Source organism: Artemia sp. Qi Xiang Cuo, chromosome 14 (assembly GCF_049724085.1).
Source record: "Artemia sp. Qi Xiang Cuo chromosome 14, ASM4972408v1, whole genome shotgun sequence".
Lineage (NCBI taxonomy): Eukaryota > Metazoa > Arthropoda > Branchiopoda > Anostraca > Artemiidae > Artemia > Artemia sp. Qi Xiang Cuo.
The window spans coordinates 49,364,345-49,381,507 of record NC_142807.1 but is presented as its reverse complement, the minus strand read 5'-3'; the positions used below and the strand labels follow the sequence as shown (position 1 = coordinate 49,381,507).

The 17,163-nt window shown below is 36.2% G+C and overlaps 1 protein-coding gene and 1 pseudogene across 1 annotated transcript in view; both read right to left on the bottom strand.

Moving 5' to 3' along the window:
* LOC148944566 (coiled-coil domain-containing protein 25) overlaps positions 1 to 15,371 on the bottom strand; it is a 33,595-nt gene extending 18,224 nt beyond the window's left edge. The window contains exons 1-2 of the mRNA XM_089100545.1: positions 15,285 to 15,371; positions 3,327 to 3,374 (exon numbers count right to left, since the gene is read on the bottom strand). Coding sequence (XP_088956671.1) covers positions 3,327 to 3,374; positions 15,285 to 15,309 — 73 coding nt within the window. The 5' untranslated portion in view covers positions 15,310 to 15,371. The remainder of the gene's footprint in view (positions 1 to 3,326; positions 3,375 to 15,284) is intronic.
* LOC148944567 (uncharacterized) lies at positions 5,453 to 13,155 on the bottom strand (annotated as a pseudogene).
* Positions 15,372 to 17,163: the final 1,792 nt, after the last annotated feature.

Here is a 17,163-nt window from a genome sequence, read left to right as displayed (position 1 = left end):
AGACATGGGAGCGACAATTTTTTCAAACGGTCTTGGTATGGTAAGTCTCTGAGTGATGGAAGAAATTTAGTAGCCCCCCTTTGGATTTTTTCTATTGCATTGCTGTCTTTTTGAAAAAATGGTCTGGTTGTTGTATGACCGTTTTCGATTATTGGTCTCACTAACGATTTGAAGAGTGTAGAAAACAGTGTTGAGTCAGTAAGAGAGAAATTTCTTCGAATAATTCCCAAGACTTGTGGTGACTTAGAGATGATTGACTCGTAGTGCTTGGTGAAAGTCAGGTCACTGTCTATTGTCACTCCCAAGTCTCGCGCTTCTTCTTGTATATGTTGTCCTTCAAAGCAGTAGTGCCGAGAAATGTGTTTTGGGCCTAGCCGAACATGACAGCTTTTTTCTGTATTCACTTCCATGCTCCGTTTTTTCATCCATTGTGCTATTTTGTTTAAGTCTTGCTGGAGTATTTCTGCATCTTCAAAGCTTGTTATTGCGCGAAAGATTTTTGTGTCATCTGCATAAAGCAGTATCTGAGAATCAATGTTATTTGGGAGATCATTTATGTAAATAATAGTAAAGGCCCCAGAACACTACCTTGAACTACTCCACTTGTCACTTTTATCTCATTGATACTAAGATATCCCTCCAGTCTCAGTCGCTGTGATCTTCGTTTCAGAACGCTGAGAACCCACTTTAGAATAGTATAGCCAACCCCAATAGACTGTAGTTTTCGAAAAAATTGACTTTGTGAGACTTTATCAAAGGTTTTTTTGAGATCTAAGTATAAAATATCTACCTGTATCCTACTATCCATATTCTTTCTCCAGGTGTTTGTAGCAACAAGTAGCTGGCTTTCTGCTGATCTTTTCTCGAGAAATCGAAACTGTGCGGGTGAAATGAGGCTTCTTTCGAGTAGGCACTGTAATATATTATCGTGGAGTAAAGATTCTAGTATTTTGCATGTGATACAGGTTAAACTGATCGGTCTGTAGTTACTTGGATATTATTTGCTTCCTTTTTTGAAGAGGGGTATCAACGTTGCTTGCTTCCATGTATCAGGCAGGTTCCCTGTTTGTAGAGACGACAAAAATGTAGTGCAGTGGCGCTGCAATTTCCTGTGCCAGCTCTTTGAGTACTCTAGGATGTAGGCCATTTGGACCTTCTGATTTGTAAGGGTTTAGATTTTTTAGTTTTTTGTAGACCATTTGTACTGTCAATTCTATTTCTTCAAATTTGTCTGTGACTAGTGGCTGTAATTCTTCTTAACTTTCATCTTTGTCGCTCTCTGTTGTGAAAGCTGTGGAAAACTGCTGATTTAGTAGGTTGGCTTTAGTTATTGGGTCACTGATTGTTACATTTGTTGCTGAGTTTCTAAGATCGGGAATAACCGGCTGTTCTTTTCTTTTTGAATTCACGACATTCCAAAACGCCTTGGGGTTGATCTTTGAGTTTTCGGCTACTTTCCTCTCCTTTTCGCTTGCTTCTTGTCTAGTGGCTTTCCTCACTTTGTGGAGATTCTGCGATAATTTCTTCGATTACATTCGGTATCGGTCTGCTTGAGCGTCTCCCAGGCTTGCCGCTTGGTTTTTATTAGGTCAAGGATCTCTCGTTTTAGAGGCGGTCGTTTTAATATTTTGTCTATTTGCACATACTTCTTTGTGAGGTCTATGATTACGGATACAGACTTTCTGTACATGCCATCTACTAGATCTGTGTTGTTTAGTATTTCAGTACAGTTAAAAACTTCTAGCTCCGTTCGCATGGTATTGTAATCACCCTTTGAATACATCCACCTCTCTTTTTTGCTCATAGTTTCGCAACTCATCATCGCCTCTAAATAAATTGTAGCGTGGTCTGATTTTCCAACGGGAGGACCTATAGTAAGTTCTTTTACTAGTTCCGTATTACTGCCTAGGACTAGGTCCGGCAGTGCTGGCTTTTCGCTTCCTCGGATTCTTGTTGGTTTTTTAATAAGCTGTTCTAGGTAATTATCGTTCACTACCTTCAAAAATTCCCTCTGTGAGAGTGACCCGCTATGCTCTAGGAGGTGTGGTAGGTCCCAATCTATGTTAGGGTAATTGAAATCTCCAATGATGAGAGTTGGTTCTGTTAATCTTTGACATATAGCGTGAATATCTTTAAAGAGTACTTGGTCATTCACGGCTGTGCTATTTGGACTTCTGTATGCTACAGCCAAATTTAGAGTTTCTTGGTTTGTGTTTGATATCTGAAGCCAAATAATTTCCTGTCCATTTTTTTGTTGATGATACTTTCTGGACCGATAAATTGTCTAAGACATAGCAAATAATTTCCCGACCTTCTTCTTGATCTATGTTCAAGGTGTGACTTTTGTAGCCGTTAATGACCAACACTGGTAAAGTTGGGAGATATCGACAGTGCTTAGGCTTAGCTTCGACCACTGCTACTATGTCGGGGTTCTTTGCTGCAATTTCTACTTTTAATTCTGATAATTTGTTTGGTAATGAATCAGCATTTAAATATAGTATCTTTAGTGTTTTTACTTTAGTAGCTTTTTTGTTAGGCTTGAAGGATGGTGGCATTTGTTATTTGCCCGTGTTTTGAAAAAAATTGAGCCTGAATTGAAAATCAAGTATTTTGCAGTAGGCATCAAGACATGGCTAATTGTAGGAAAAAAGCCAAGACAGGTAGTCCAAGTAATTGAGAGACAAAAAGTGTTTAAATGGCACGGGTAAATGGTGGGAGTAAGTATGACTCTCTTAATGGACAAATACTTGTGTGTTAGTTTTTGGAAAGGCACGCCTGCCTAGTCTCAAGCAGGTTGACCAAGAATTTTAAAATTGACATAGGACAACTATATTGTCTGGAATGAGAAGCAAACAAGGCACGCCCGCCTATAGTCTTAGGAAGGTTGACCAAGAGTTTAGAATTGACACAGGAACATTAATTTGCTTGGAATAAGAGCCATGACAACAGCTTCAAAAAAAATCCATTGGATTGTACACTTATTTTGTACAGTTTACAATGGTTACATCTAAGTCTGCAAACAAATAAGTAATATAAATGAAGTTTTGGGTTGTTATGGAATTAAAACTTAGTTCCTGTTCAGATCTGAGATTAAACTGGTTAAACGAGATGAAAGATTGGAAGGTTGAGTTGTCTGAAATTATGCTATGCATTATTTCACTACTCAAATGACTTTTAAAAGGAGCAAAGATGATCTATGATCAGTAAAGACAAAACTGAATATCTTACTAAAATCTCATAAAAGTACATTACTCAATTCTGATCTTGGAGTAAAAGTATTTTCAGAACAGTAGCTCTTAGCTTAAAAAAAAATGTTCACTACTTACTTTCATATTTATCAGCACCAACATAGAGGGTAACAGGAGGAGAAACAACTAAAAAATAAAAATCAAATTAGTAAAAATGAAATGATCACTATAGTATGATAGTCTGATAGTAGCAGTTTTAGGCCTCATAATCAGGAGGGGGAGGGTGCAAGGTACCTTAATAGGAGTTTAAAATATAAAATAAAAGGGAATGTCAGAAAACCCAAAACAAACAAAAATTAAAATAAGTCAAACTCAAAACGAGCAGAAGTTAATCTGAGTAGGGTTCTAAACCCTATGCTTTCTAAAAGCCAGAATATAATTTGTACTTTACTGAAAAAAATTCAAATGAATTTACTGAACAAAATGTCCATTGCCAGTTTAATATACGTATTCTAATATTTATTCCTTAAGATCTTAAATACTTTTAGTTTTCTTAAAGTTATAAGTGAAAACATTTAAAAGAACTTTTTCAGTAAAGTACAAATTATATTCTGGCTTTTAGAAAGCATAGGGTTTAGAACCCTATTCGGATTAACTTCTGCTCGTTTTGAGTTTGACTTATTTTAATTTCTATTTGTTTGGGTTTCATTTATTGATACTGATTTGTGGTAGTTGTATGCTTGGTAGATTATTTGATTCTATTTTTGTTCATTTTCGATTTAGTGAAGCTCTTTGCTTTTTTTGGAGAAACTTATTCTGTGCAAAAGGTTTTTTTTTATTAATTTCTGTTGGTTTTATATTGACATAGTCTTTTTCAGGGAGAAAGACTGAGTCTCTTCTGAAGTTAAAGAACCATCCCTTCAATAAAAACCTTAAACACCCCCTGGGCATAACTTACAACCCTTTCCTTTAATCTCTGGGGTTTGTTTCAACCCAAAAGCCTTGTTATATGATATTTAGACTATTTTGAATAGAATGGCTATCTCAAAATTTCTATTTGACACATTTCGGGACAATATGAAGTGTGTGTAGGGGTGAGAGGGTAGCTGCCCTCTGATTACTTTGACTCTTTTTTTAACCTCAAAAACATAATTTCTAGACCTTTCTGATAGGCTGAACAGAATTGCTACATCAAAATTTTGATTGGAAGTGTTTGGGGAAATGATAGGCGTGGAGGGAGACATTTGCCCTCTGATCACTTTCGACTAATAAAAAAGGCACTAGTCAAAACTTTCAACTACGTTGAGCAAAATCGCCCTCTCAAAATTTTGGTTGGATGTGTTCGAGGAAATGGTGGGCGAGAGAGGGGGGTTAGTTGCCCTCCAATCACTTTCAACTATTAAAAAGAGCACTAGCCCTTTAAATTTCCAATAGAATGAGCCTTTTTTGAAGTTTCTACGACAACGCTTCTATAAAAACCTTACATGCCCCCAGGGCATAACTTACAACCCGTGCCCTAAGGGCTGTGGGGGACTGCCCTCCTCAAAGACATATTTTATATAGGGAAATCAACTACGCTCAACAAAATAACTATCTCAAAATTTTGATTGTATGCATTTTGGGAACTGGTGGGCGTGGAAGGGGTGTTAGTTGCCATACAATCACTTTCGAGTATTAAAAAGGGCACAAGCCACTCCACTTTCCAATCGAATGAGCCCTTTTCGAAGTTTCTATGACAACTCCTCTGATACAAAGTGCCCTGGTCTACCCCCCCCCCCCCAAAAAAAAAAATAAAATAAATAATAGACTGTGCCAACATCGTTCTTTACTTAGGCAGCGCGATTGCGCTGCCAATGATGTGTTGTGGGAAGTGCGGGTACTTGAGCTGCCTGACCCCAGCAGTTTAAGGCCTTTAGGCTGGCGGGTACCTATACAGTTCTTCCCACCCACTCCTGTTCACTTCTGCACGTTTCATAAATATTACTGAATCAACCCTTTTTCCATTGTCTTTTTGTGCTCTAGTACATGGGATAAACATTATAAGATTGCACAACTAGTTATGCTAGGCACTTGATAGAAGGCAAGTCAGTGGAAAATCAATAATTCTGTTGCAGTAGCCAGAAAATCTACATGACAGTTTGTCCATTTTTTGACAAATCTCAAAAACACCATACCATCATGAAATGTAACAATTACGAGTCCAAATGGGGATACTATGAAAATACTTGCAGAACCGATAGAACAGCGATCGGATTTACTTTTTATCAGATACAGAGAAAAATTTCAAAAACGGTGTCAAAACAACACATGCGGTGCAAAAACGCATTATATAGCCAATCAAGGGTTCTCTTATCAAACTGGCCCTTTACCCTGGCGAGAAGATCATAAGATTTTCTTAGTTTCTCTTTCAAAGAAACAATTATAAGCTTCCTAGTCAATCTAATTGAAGTTCCAAATGGAAGGCCTAAATACCTAAGTGAACTGGAACATGAGATTGTAGCAGGATCAACTTCGATTGTATCATTGGAGGCAATCTCCGGTCCAAAGCCCAGAAACTCTGTTTTGGAAGTAGCGACTGAAAGACCGATTTCTTTCAGTCCAGAGCAAACAACATCAACAGTGATTAGCCAAGAGAAGAATGTCATCAGCATAAGACAAGTAACTTGCGTTGTATATGGCTCAATTAAGTATGGTGGAATCTGTCGAGTGACTAATCAAATAGAGTTATTAAATATTGCCAGACTAAGAACAGAACCCTACTTAACGCCACGGCACACACGAATACGATTACTAACAGTATCTTGCAAACGTATCCGGATTGAGGAGTTCTGATACCACTGCCACAGGCAGGTACAAACAAATGGATTAACTCCACTTCTAAAGAGAGACAGAATTGCTTTGGAATGAGGAATGGTGTCAAAACCTTCGAAATATCAATGGCACAAATGTAGAGGTTACTTTATGCCTTTCAAGAATCGCTAGAAGAGTTGCATGGGCGTTCTGCACACCAAGACCTTCCCGAAAACCAAATTGGTTATCGCCATGATCACACGTTTTGTTCATTATAGATAAGCTGCTCAAGAAGCTTTCCAATCGTCGAACATACAGTAATCGGTCTATATGCATCACAAGATTTTAAGTCTTTATTTTTCTTAAAAATGCACATTACTAGACCTTCACATAGCACAGGGGTGGCCAACCCGCGGCCCGCCGTAAATATTTTTGCGCCCCGGGGATTCATCACACTTTTATATTCTGCGCCCTCATGATTGACACAAATCTTGGAACATCAAAGATTCAATGTTTTACTCTAACAATGTTGTTTATCACTGTATATAGCCCAAGTATTATATTATTATGTTGTACAGCCCAAGTATTATCAATGTTTCATGTTATGCAAGTAGTTATAAAAACAGTGAATTACATTTGATCAGCGCTTGTGCATTGACTAGTTAAGGATTTTCTGAAAGAATTAGATTCTGAATACGGTAACGTTGTGTACTTCAGTTCAGTCATATGGTTAAGTCGTGGAAGATGTTTAAAGCGATTTTATCACTTACGAGAAGAAATTGATTTGTTTATGAATGACAAATGACAGAAAATGAATGACAAAAAAAAAGGTCTGTGCCAGAATTAAGAAATGATGAGTGGTTATTGGATTTATGCATTTTCGTGGATATTGTCAACAAACTCAGTCAATTAAATATATAATTGCAAGGAAAAGATAACCTCATAGTTGATACATTTAATCACATCAAAACATTTCAGAAGAAATTGTTGTTATTTGAATCGCAACGGAAAATTATTAATGCTCACCACTTTCTAATGTTGAAAAAATTTAAGAAATCAAAATGTAACAATTATATCAAATATACAAAAGAAACAAGAAAACTTGCAGATGCTTTTGAAAGCCAATTCAATACTTTAGAGTTGGAAAAAATGCGCCAAAATTTTTGAAATATATTCATTTCCTTTTCATGTTGAAATTGAGTCTATGCCAGAATATCTCCAAATCGATCTGATTGACATACAGTGCAATAATGAATTAAAACGCATGTTTGAAAATTCAGAATCAAAAATAGATTTTTTATTAACATTTATGTGACAAAAGAAAAATTATCCAATTTAAGAAACTTGGCACAGAAAGTTATTAGCGCTTTTGGTTGAACTGACACCTGCAAATCGTTTTTTTTTCTTTCGAAATTGAAATTGACCAAACACAAAACACACTCAAACATAACAGACACTAACCTGCAACACCAATTACGATGTGCAGATACCCAAATTGAGATTGACTTGCAAAAGCTAAGTGAAAAAGTGGAGAAATAAATAGCACACTAGTGAAATAAATATTTGTCTGTGATTTTATTTTTTTATTGTTAGTACTTATGTTTTTTACTATGTACATTTAGTATCATTATTATTATTATATTATCTATGTTCATATGTAAAAATAATAGTAAACATAATTAATAAAGTTCATTATTTTTCAATTTATCACTCCAAAGAATATCTATAATAGGTCTAAATCTAATATGGGTATATATAATTTTATATGCAGCACACAGAGTTATGATGCTTTTCCAAAGTGGCCCAAAAGATAGTTTGGGTTGCCACCTTTGACATATCACACCAGGAAAATGCTGTTGGGCAATACAAGCCTGAAATAAATAGCAAGATGTTGTATAGTAGCTGTCAGCAAACAGCAACTGTCCTGTATATCAGATGTTTGGGTTGCAGGCCATCTGAACCTGATGCTTTACCTGGTTTAAGACAGCAAATATGTAACTGAATAGATGCTAGTGTGATACTGATATAGTTCTTAGCATGGTCTAACTTAGCAAAGTGACCCAAAAGTATAAATCGAAATGTTGTGTCAAAAGGTGGTGGATTGTCAGAACATAATGAGGAAAAATGACTTTACCAAGAGCCTAAATCTATTGGATTGTCCTCAGATGATGAAGTCAAGGTAAGTTTTGACACATGATGCCACAACAGCTGGGGGTTATTTTTAGTATCCCGCAAAAGATTGTAGATTTGACGCCATTTCCATTGCCACACAGAATTTCTATAGACACGCTTCATACATTTGATGATATGAAATAAACTACCTGACCTTGGATAACTGCAGTCAGCCCAAATACAAAGCCAGAGCTTGTGTTGATGTTCAGCACTCTGAAGTTCAATGTCTTCACTCCACCCTTTTTAAGTGTCCCAACTCGAACTTTGATTAAAGAAAAAGAGACTGAAGCAACAATATTGAATGAACTAATTCTACCAAGTAAAAATCCAAATCGCGAGTGTTCCCATTTATGAACATACATAAAAGAGAAATGGAATCCAGATTTTTGACAACGTAGAATCTAATGTTCTCTGATATAGAGAGAGATCAAGACGATTCCAGCAAGGTTTAAAAAACCACTTAGGCTTTTGCACATGAAGAAGCTGAGAACAGGTAAGTTGAAACTGCGAACTTAAGTGATCACTTGTTAGGATGTTGCTTGAAACATCAACCATGGTGCCCTTGCTAAATTAAAAACTATGCTGATTTTGATGGGTTTGGATTAGTTTCACTTCTTATTTTTTCATTAATAGTTCATAATGCCAAATAAAGGCAACTTAAAACAAAATAACAAAGTCAGCTAACTTTACTGTATAGCCTAAGCCTATATCCAACCCCATTAGGAAGGGATAGGGTGCTGGGATGGAAGTATAATAGCAGTAATTATTACATTGGGGTTGAGCATTGAATGGGGAATCAAATTGTTGATTTTGATCTAATTTCTATTTCATTTGTGTCTTAGTCTCTGAATTTACTGACAGCTGACAGGAATGGCAAATTCTAAAAAACTGTGATTTTACTAAATAGCCTGGTAAATATTTAGTGGTTCCACTCTTAATTAGGGTACACTAAAAAATAATGGAAACTACTTTGAAACATTCTAAAATACTTACTTACATCATTTCTAAAGGTGATTTGCTGCACTTTACCCCCCCCCCCCCTTAATGGACAAATATATAGCCCAAATTATATATATATACTCACTGTATTTCCAAAGCAGCAACTCTTTTCTTCTTATAAATTTAACAGTAAACAAGTGGTGGGACCAAAAGAGTATTAGTGCTATATACCTACTCTTGAGACTGAAACAGTAAAAAAATTCGGAAAACAACTTTAAAATATTCTAAAATACTTACTAATATCATTCATTAAGGCAATCCAACAAATCTTAACCCTCCCCTCCTATCTCCTAATAGTCTTATATAAACCCTGAATTGTATATACACAATGAATATTTTATATACACAACTCTTTTCTAACTGATTTAATAACAAACAAGCAAGTGAACAGCAATAAGCACATGGAAAATTCATTGCATATATAAAATTCAGGGTATTTATTTGACCATTAGGTGGGGATAGGGTCATAGGGGGTAAAATTTATTTGTTGCCTTAAAGAATAATTTGTGGTATAAGCCTAGATCTGGGGCTGTTGAGAAGGAAACATGTTAAGAAACCAATTCTTACTTCATAATATGCAAAGTAATTGTAGTTAACACATTAAGACTCCAATTCTCCTATACTTTACCCTCAAGCCCCATAGCGTGCAAATGTATAGCCCAAATTATATATTTCCCGTGCATTTTGCTATGTATCAAAACCTACCACTCTTATTTCAACTTATCTACCCATAAATTAAATCAATGCTGACAAAATCAAAAAACAGAAAATTCATTGAAAATATAAATAGTTTGGGCTATATATATGCACATTAAGAGTGTTCGGGGGTAAATTAGAAAGTAATCGCAGTCAAAACGTGTTAACTACAATTATTCTATATATTATAAAGAAATAACTGTTTTCTTAACATGTTTTCTTCTCAACAGCCCTAATTCAAGGTTCATACTAAGCTTCAGAACTGTTTCTGCTGTTCAGAACAACAGAAACAGAAAAAAACGAAACAGGAACAGTTCTTTCAAAAACAGATGACCTGTTCCTGCTTTCTGTTTTTGGGAAAACAGAAAACAGCTGTATTTAAAAAAAAAACATCTGCTTTTTTGTTTTCACTTATCTTACTCTTTTTTAGGGTGTTGGAATCTGTCATCTATACGGAGTAAGATTTTACACTTCAATTCCAAAACTAGTATAAAGAAACCGCATTGAAACCATCCCAAATCCACTAGTCCATCTCTTTTTTAATTGACCACATGCACAGACAATGCAACCCTAACTGTACAGGTTATTCTAGAACCTATTAGAGGACCTGAGCACAGCCCAATTTTGTTCTTGCCGCCTCAAGATTTTGAACAATAGAGTATAAAATGAAAGGAATAAACATTTTTTCAAATACAAAAGTACAGCAGCTTCAAATAAAATGGAAAGCATACTGCACCATGATTCACTACTAACTTCCATTCTGGACTATGTTCAATACATTTTTTATCCAGCCACTTTTGAGGTTCAAACTTCTTCCTAAGTAACAAGTCCAAACTTTGAACTTGTCACTTAGAAACATTCTTGTTTCAAGGGTTCTGTCAGTTGATATCATACATTTCTTGCAAACAGAGTAGCAAGCTACACTAAATGCTTGCCCACTGGGCACACTCATAGCAGGGACCACAAGATGATTGAGAGCATATTCTGTGATCTCTAAGATGTGATTCTGACTCTAAAGGTAAAACAGATCAGTTAACTAAATGAACAATAAGTTGGATAAGTGGCACAGCAGAAGGTTGAAAAAAAAAAACACTTTAGACTGGTTCTATTTATCTCAATTTATAAAAAAGATACTAACTGAAAATAATTTTTTTCAAAAGAGCCCTCAATCATCTCTCTACAGCCATCCAGTGACCTGCAGGAGTTTGGGGGTGGGAGGGGGAAGAAGCCGGGGCGTCGTTTGAGGGTGGCAAGGGGGGGCAGTTGCCCCCCAATAATGTGGAGAAAAAAATATTGTACATCCCATGCCCTTTGACTATCCAGATATGGACCCCTCTTTCCCCCCAATAAAAATGCTGGAGAATTGCCCCTGGGAAGAAGAAGCAGAAAACAAAGGTTAAGGAGAAACATCAGTGCTATCCATGCTAAAAAAATATGATCTTCTTTGGTTTTTAAGGTGAGGGACTGTATTCCTCTGGTTAGGTGTTTTTGATCATGGCAATTTCAATGGTGACCTTTTTATTTAAATCCAACACAATTTTAGAGAGGTTTTGGGCTTCTTCTCAAAGATGAAGGAAATTTGTTTTCATGCTCAAGATTTACATTGAAGTCTAATAGTTAATAAAGATTTACATTACATGGGTAATAGTTAGCATTCCTGAATCAGCATCCAATAGTTTTTGCCTAGAATAGTTTTTCTAAAAACACATTTTTTTTTAATTTTTGGTTACTATAGGCTGAGATTTTCTCTTTACTAGGTTACAGCTGCTGCTGCATCTACAATGTCTAAAATTTGTTGAATACAAATTTAAGGTTTAAACTTTTTCCTAAATAACAAGTTCAAACATTGAACTTGTCACTTAGAAACATTCTTGTTTCTAGGGTTCTGTTAGTTGATATCATGCATTTCTTGCAAACAAAGTAGCAAGCCACACTACATGCCTGCTCAGTGGGTACACTCATAGTAGGGACCCCAAGATGATTGAGAGCATATTCTGTGATCTCTAAGATGCAATTCTGACTCTAAGGAGTTGGGAGGGGGGGGGGGAAGAAGAAGCAGAAAACAAAGATTATCCATGCTAAAAAATATGATCTTCTTTGGTTTTTAATTTTACAGCTGCTGCTGAATCCACAGTATCTAAAATTTCTTGAATACAGACACTGATCCATCACTAGAGCTACCTTTTCAACTCACTTGTACTATAAACCCCTTTCCAATTCTCTGCAAACTTCCCAACCATACTTATTTTGTTTCAAAATCTAAGTTAACAGCACTGCAAGCTTCTTGCACTGTTTCAGGCCAACTTTCCAGTAAATATTGCACTCCAGGTTCTCACTCTCTGAAGGATGTCTTGGAGTTAGACTAGAGCTTCTTCTTAACTAACCAAGCATTAGTTACAAGAGCCAGCTGAATATAAAAAAAAAGTTAATTCCTAACTGGCTGTTTTGTTGGTGCTCAACAAGATAGACAAGAACTCTCACTTCATAGGTTTTGACTATATTTTCTGTATTCTAAGCTGTTGTAGTATCTGATCTTTTGACAGAGGGTTTTAATCCTGTTTTGTTTAAAAACAGTGAAAAGTTGTCATCAATTTCACTCAAACTCTCTGGTTCTGTCACATTTCTATTCTCACTAAAGGGAGCGAGCTCACATGAGCTGCTAACTAGGCCTAAGCTTGTGAGTAACTGTCTGGCCACCACTCTCTCCACCAAAGTCATTCATAGGCAAATTGATCTAAGCAAGCTGCATATTGGTAAAGCTTCAATTTGGATTTAGGGTTGTGAACAAAGTACTTCTTCAACTGGAATAAGATCTGATCCTTGGGAGAATTTTCAAGCTGGTTCATTGATCTCATCTTGCAGAAGCTTACAGCCCTTTCACCAGCATGTACACTTTGCTCCATGTTGTGTAGGTAAATAAACTTGCAATTTTAGCTACCTTTTCAAAAGAGCACAAACAACTAAACATGCTCTGAAGAATCAACCATTCCTGCTTTGACAGTTTCTCTTCTCAGATCTTAATTTCTTGAACATTAAGGTCATAAAATTTCTGAAGGGCAGACTTTCTCTAGAGGGAGGATTTAATCATGGTTTGTGTGCTGTCCCATTGAACTTTCATGTCATGTTGGACATTCTATTTTTTCACTAACTTCAGGGCATTATGCAACTTCTGCAGCACATCATTTATTGACACTGATACTATGTCTCTAGTGCTGCCTCCAGAATCAGATGTAGTTTTGGCCCAATCTTCACATACACTTTCCTCATCTAACTCATCAGGATAATCCATTTCAGATGCAGTTTTGGCCATACTTCATATATGACATTGATTGCTGTGAGTATATTTTCAGCTTTGTGCCCAACTCTCCAATGCTTGAAATGTAATATGCAACTCAGGACAGTCTGTTATCCATCTATTTGCTAGAGATACACAGTTACTGCCAGGTAGCCCCCTCCTGTATATGACTGACAGTCAAAGGTTAACAAGTCTTTTTGGGCCTCTATCATATCTGCTTTCAACTTCATAAGTTTTTTTTTCTTTACTTGAAAGAACTGTTGGTACTTGTCTACTAAATGGAAGACACTCAAGAATTACACTGTGTAAGATTTGACAGAAACTGGTTGCCCATCATGGATTGGTTATGATTTGTCTATTTTGAGTGAGAAAACTATGATGTATGTATATTTTTATTAAATATTTAATATATAGAAGTGGTTAGGGGTTAGGTATTTAATGTAATACCTTCTGCAAGGCCTGCTTTCCACAATTCTTTGTTGTAGGTTCTATGATTTTGTTTCTAAAGTATCATATTATCATCATGTTTTGACATATTTCATTAGAATTAACCTAACTTCACTTCTTGAGTGCATTCCATTAAAAAAGACTAGTATGAACATGTCTCTTGATTGTACAAGCAGATAGAGAGAGCAGACCACTTGTGAAAGTTTTAACAAGTCTACTCATACCACCATTGTCAAATAGAGACATAAGTATCTTGTCTACAATTACTGCTCTGCACACTGCTTTGTCAACTTCACTTGATTAGAACAGTTGTGCAGCATCACAGAGCAAATATATCTAGTTCCTTTCCTTGCAATATTGCCAGAACTTCTTTGGATCTTGTGCTGTTCTTCTAACTTCTCGTTTTCAGAATGCAAATCCTTCTCTGTATTACAAACAGCAAATTTGGGATTCATCATTAAATTATTTGTTTCTTGGGGTTTTGGCAATAGAGAAACAGACATTTTCACCTTTATTTTGTCAATATTTTCAGGATGACAGATGAAAGTTGTTTTTTTTTTCTGAGTGACTGATGCATGAGCAGGTACAAATGGAAGATAGAAGATCAATTTTTGGAATGGCTTTTGTGTTTAAAAGGCTTTTCTCAGTAGGTGTATTCAAAAAACTGTTAAAATTGTGGTATAGATGCAGGGTGGGTCCTCTATATGCCTATAGGAAAGTATGTTAAGAAAACAATTCTTACTTCATAATATGTAGAATAATCCTAGTTAACATATTTTGCAGGGGAAGAACCTTTATCTTCACTTCTTTCACTGTTGTACAATTTATTCTGAAGAATAAACATGAATTCAACTTTATTTTCCATTTTCAAATTATCTATATTTGTAGTTAGACACCATCAATGCCATCTACCAAAAAAATATTAATAGACAAATATTGACAATTTAGGTTAGGTTAGATTAGTCAGATGGTACTTGGGTGCTTGTTTATAAACAATTTTCAAGACTTAAAAAATACACAAATATTTAAAAATGTGATAGAAAAACTGGAAAAAGAAAGAAAAAACTGAAGATAAATGTTCTCCTCCTGCAAAATCTGTCAACTAGGATTATTCTGCATGTTATCAAGAAAGAATTGTTTTCCTAACATGTTTCCTTATGTAGAGGACCAACACTGCTGCTATACCAAAATTGCTATATAAAAACAACACCTAAAGACATTATATTTATCCTCTTATAAATAGCCTAGCCTAACTAGGCTACTCATGCAACAATCACTCAGAAGAACACATATTTTTGGGGAAGAATGGTCTGGCACTTTTAAATGAATGTTTGTTTTATGAATGTAGGAAGATCTATTTAAGGCAGTTCTAAGGTTTTAGGTTCAGCTCACTTCAGACCTGGGGTGGCTAACCTGTTATGATCACCTGAGTTTATTCACAACAATGAAAATTCAAGCTTATGCTTTTTGTATTTTCTTGGGCTATGTCTGAGACCATCAGGGGGGGGGGATATATATTACCAGAAAAGCAATCATGATATTTAGAAACAGAATAAAATAAGGAATCTAATGGTAAATTTTTTACTTATTTAGCAAATTTCCTTTAGAGACGGCTAACCACTATGTTTTTAAACACGAAACATTTTTTTTAATGCTATAAGAGTTCCCTGATTTGCTGTATATAATCATATACTAACCATTACTAGTGTAAAAATGCACCATGTTTCCTCACAACTTGAAATGTGACCCGTGTAGTCAAATAAAAAAGCTAACAAAAATTTCAAAGCAGCAAAATCGTGTTTCTAAGTTCGTCAGTCAGAAGGAAACGCATGTATAGAATATAGTTTTAGGATTGGATTTTTAGCCTAGAGTATCGCCAAAGAAGAGCTTTTGAAGTATCCTTCCCCTGTCCTTGCTTCTTCACGGGAAAGTGACTATTGATAAATACTTACAAACTATCGTAACGAAAGTGAGACTTCCACATATAAATCTACAGCACGAACCGAAATCAAGGAAATCGTTTTAGGCTCACATCTTTTTCAAGTCCTAAATCTCACCTTGTTCATTCTTTCAAATCCATCTTTTTCAAATCAAAAAGTTTAAATTTTTAAAAAATTCCTTATTTCAAAATCATACTGGGTATGGAGAAAAAAGGGAGTGAGGGGGGGCTAATTGCCTTTCGATCTCTTTTGACTCTTTAAAAGGGAACTAGAACTTTCCATTTTCAATCAAATGAGCCACCTCTGAAGTTCAAATGAGCATCCCTTCTATAATAACTATGTATACACCCAGGGCATAACTTACAAAGCATGTCCCCGGGCCCTGGGAGGTTATGTCGACCCCGGAGTTGTAATATCTGATGTTTGAACTATTTTTAATAAAACAGTTACCTCGAAATTTTTATTGGATGAGTTTGGGGAAGAAAGGGCATAGAGGGGGAGGGACTAGTGGGACTCTGATCTCTTTCGACTCTGAGAAAGTGAACTAGAACGTTTAATTTCCGGTCAAATGAGCCCTCTCTGAAGTTTATACAAGCATCCCTTCCATAACAGTCATATATGCCCCTACGCATAACTTACAACGCCTACCGTGGCCCCTGAAGGATTGTGTTGACCCCGGAGTTTTCGTTATATGCTATTTGAACCATTTTGAAAAAAATGACTTTCTCAAAGCTCTTATCGGATGGGTTTGAGAAAATAGGGCAAGGAGACGGGGGGGCTAATTGCCGATCTCTTTTGACTCTTAAAATGTGAACGAGAACTTTCAATTTCCAATCAAATGAGCCCTCTCCGAAGTTTATACGAGCATACCTACCATAAGAACCATATATGCCCCAGAGTAATACTTACAACACCTGTCCCAGGGCCCTGGGGGTTTGCGTCGACACAGGATTTTTCTTATCCGATCTTTAAACTGTTATTAACAAAACGGCTATCTCAAAATTTTCATCGGATTGGTTTGAAAAAAAGGCTTAGGGGAGGGCAGTTGCCCTCGGATCTCTTTTGACTCTTAAAAAGTGAACTCGAACTTTCAATTTCAAATCAAAGAGGCCCTCTCTGAAGTTTACACGAGCATCCCATTCATAAGAGCCATATATGCCCCTAGGGCATAACTTACAATGCCTGTCTCGGGGCCCTGGAGGTTTGTATTGACAACTGGGTCTTGATATCTGACTTTTGAACTATTTTTAAAAAAATGGCTATCTCAAAATTGTTATCGGATGCATTTGGGGGAAAAGTGGAGTAGAAGAGGGGCTAGTTACCCTCCAATCTCTTTTGACTCTCAAACACTGAAATAGAACTTTCAATTTTCAATCAAATGAACCCTCTCTGAAGTTTATACGAGCACCCCTATCATAAGAACCATATATACCCCCGGGCATAACTTATGACGCCTGCCTTCGGGCCCTAAGGGGGTGTGTCGATCTCGGAGTTTTCGTCATATGATATTTGAACTATTTAAAAAAAAACAAAGCTATCTCAAAGTTCTTATCGGATGAATTTGAGGAAAAAAGGGCTTAGAGGGGGGGGCTAGTTGCCCTCTGACATCTTTTGCATCCCTTCAATGAGAACCATA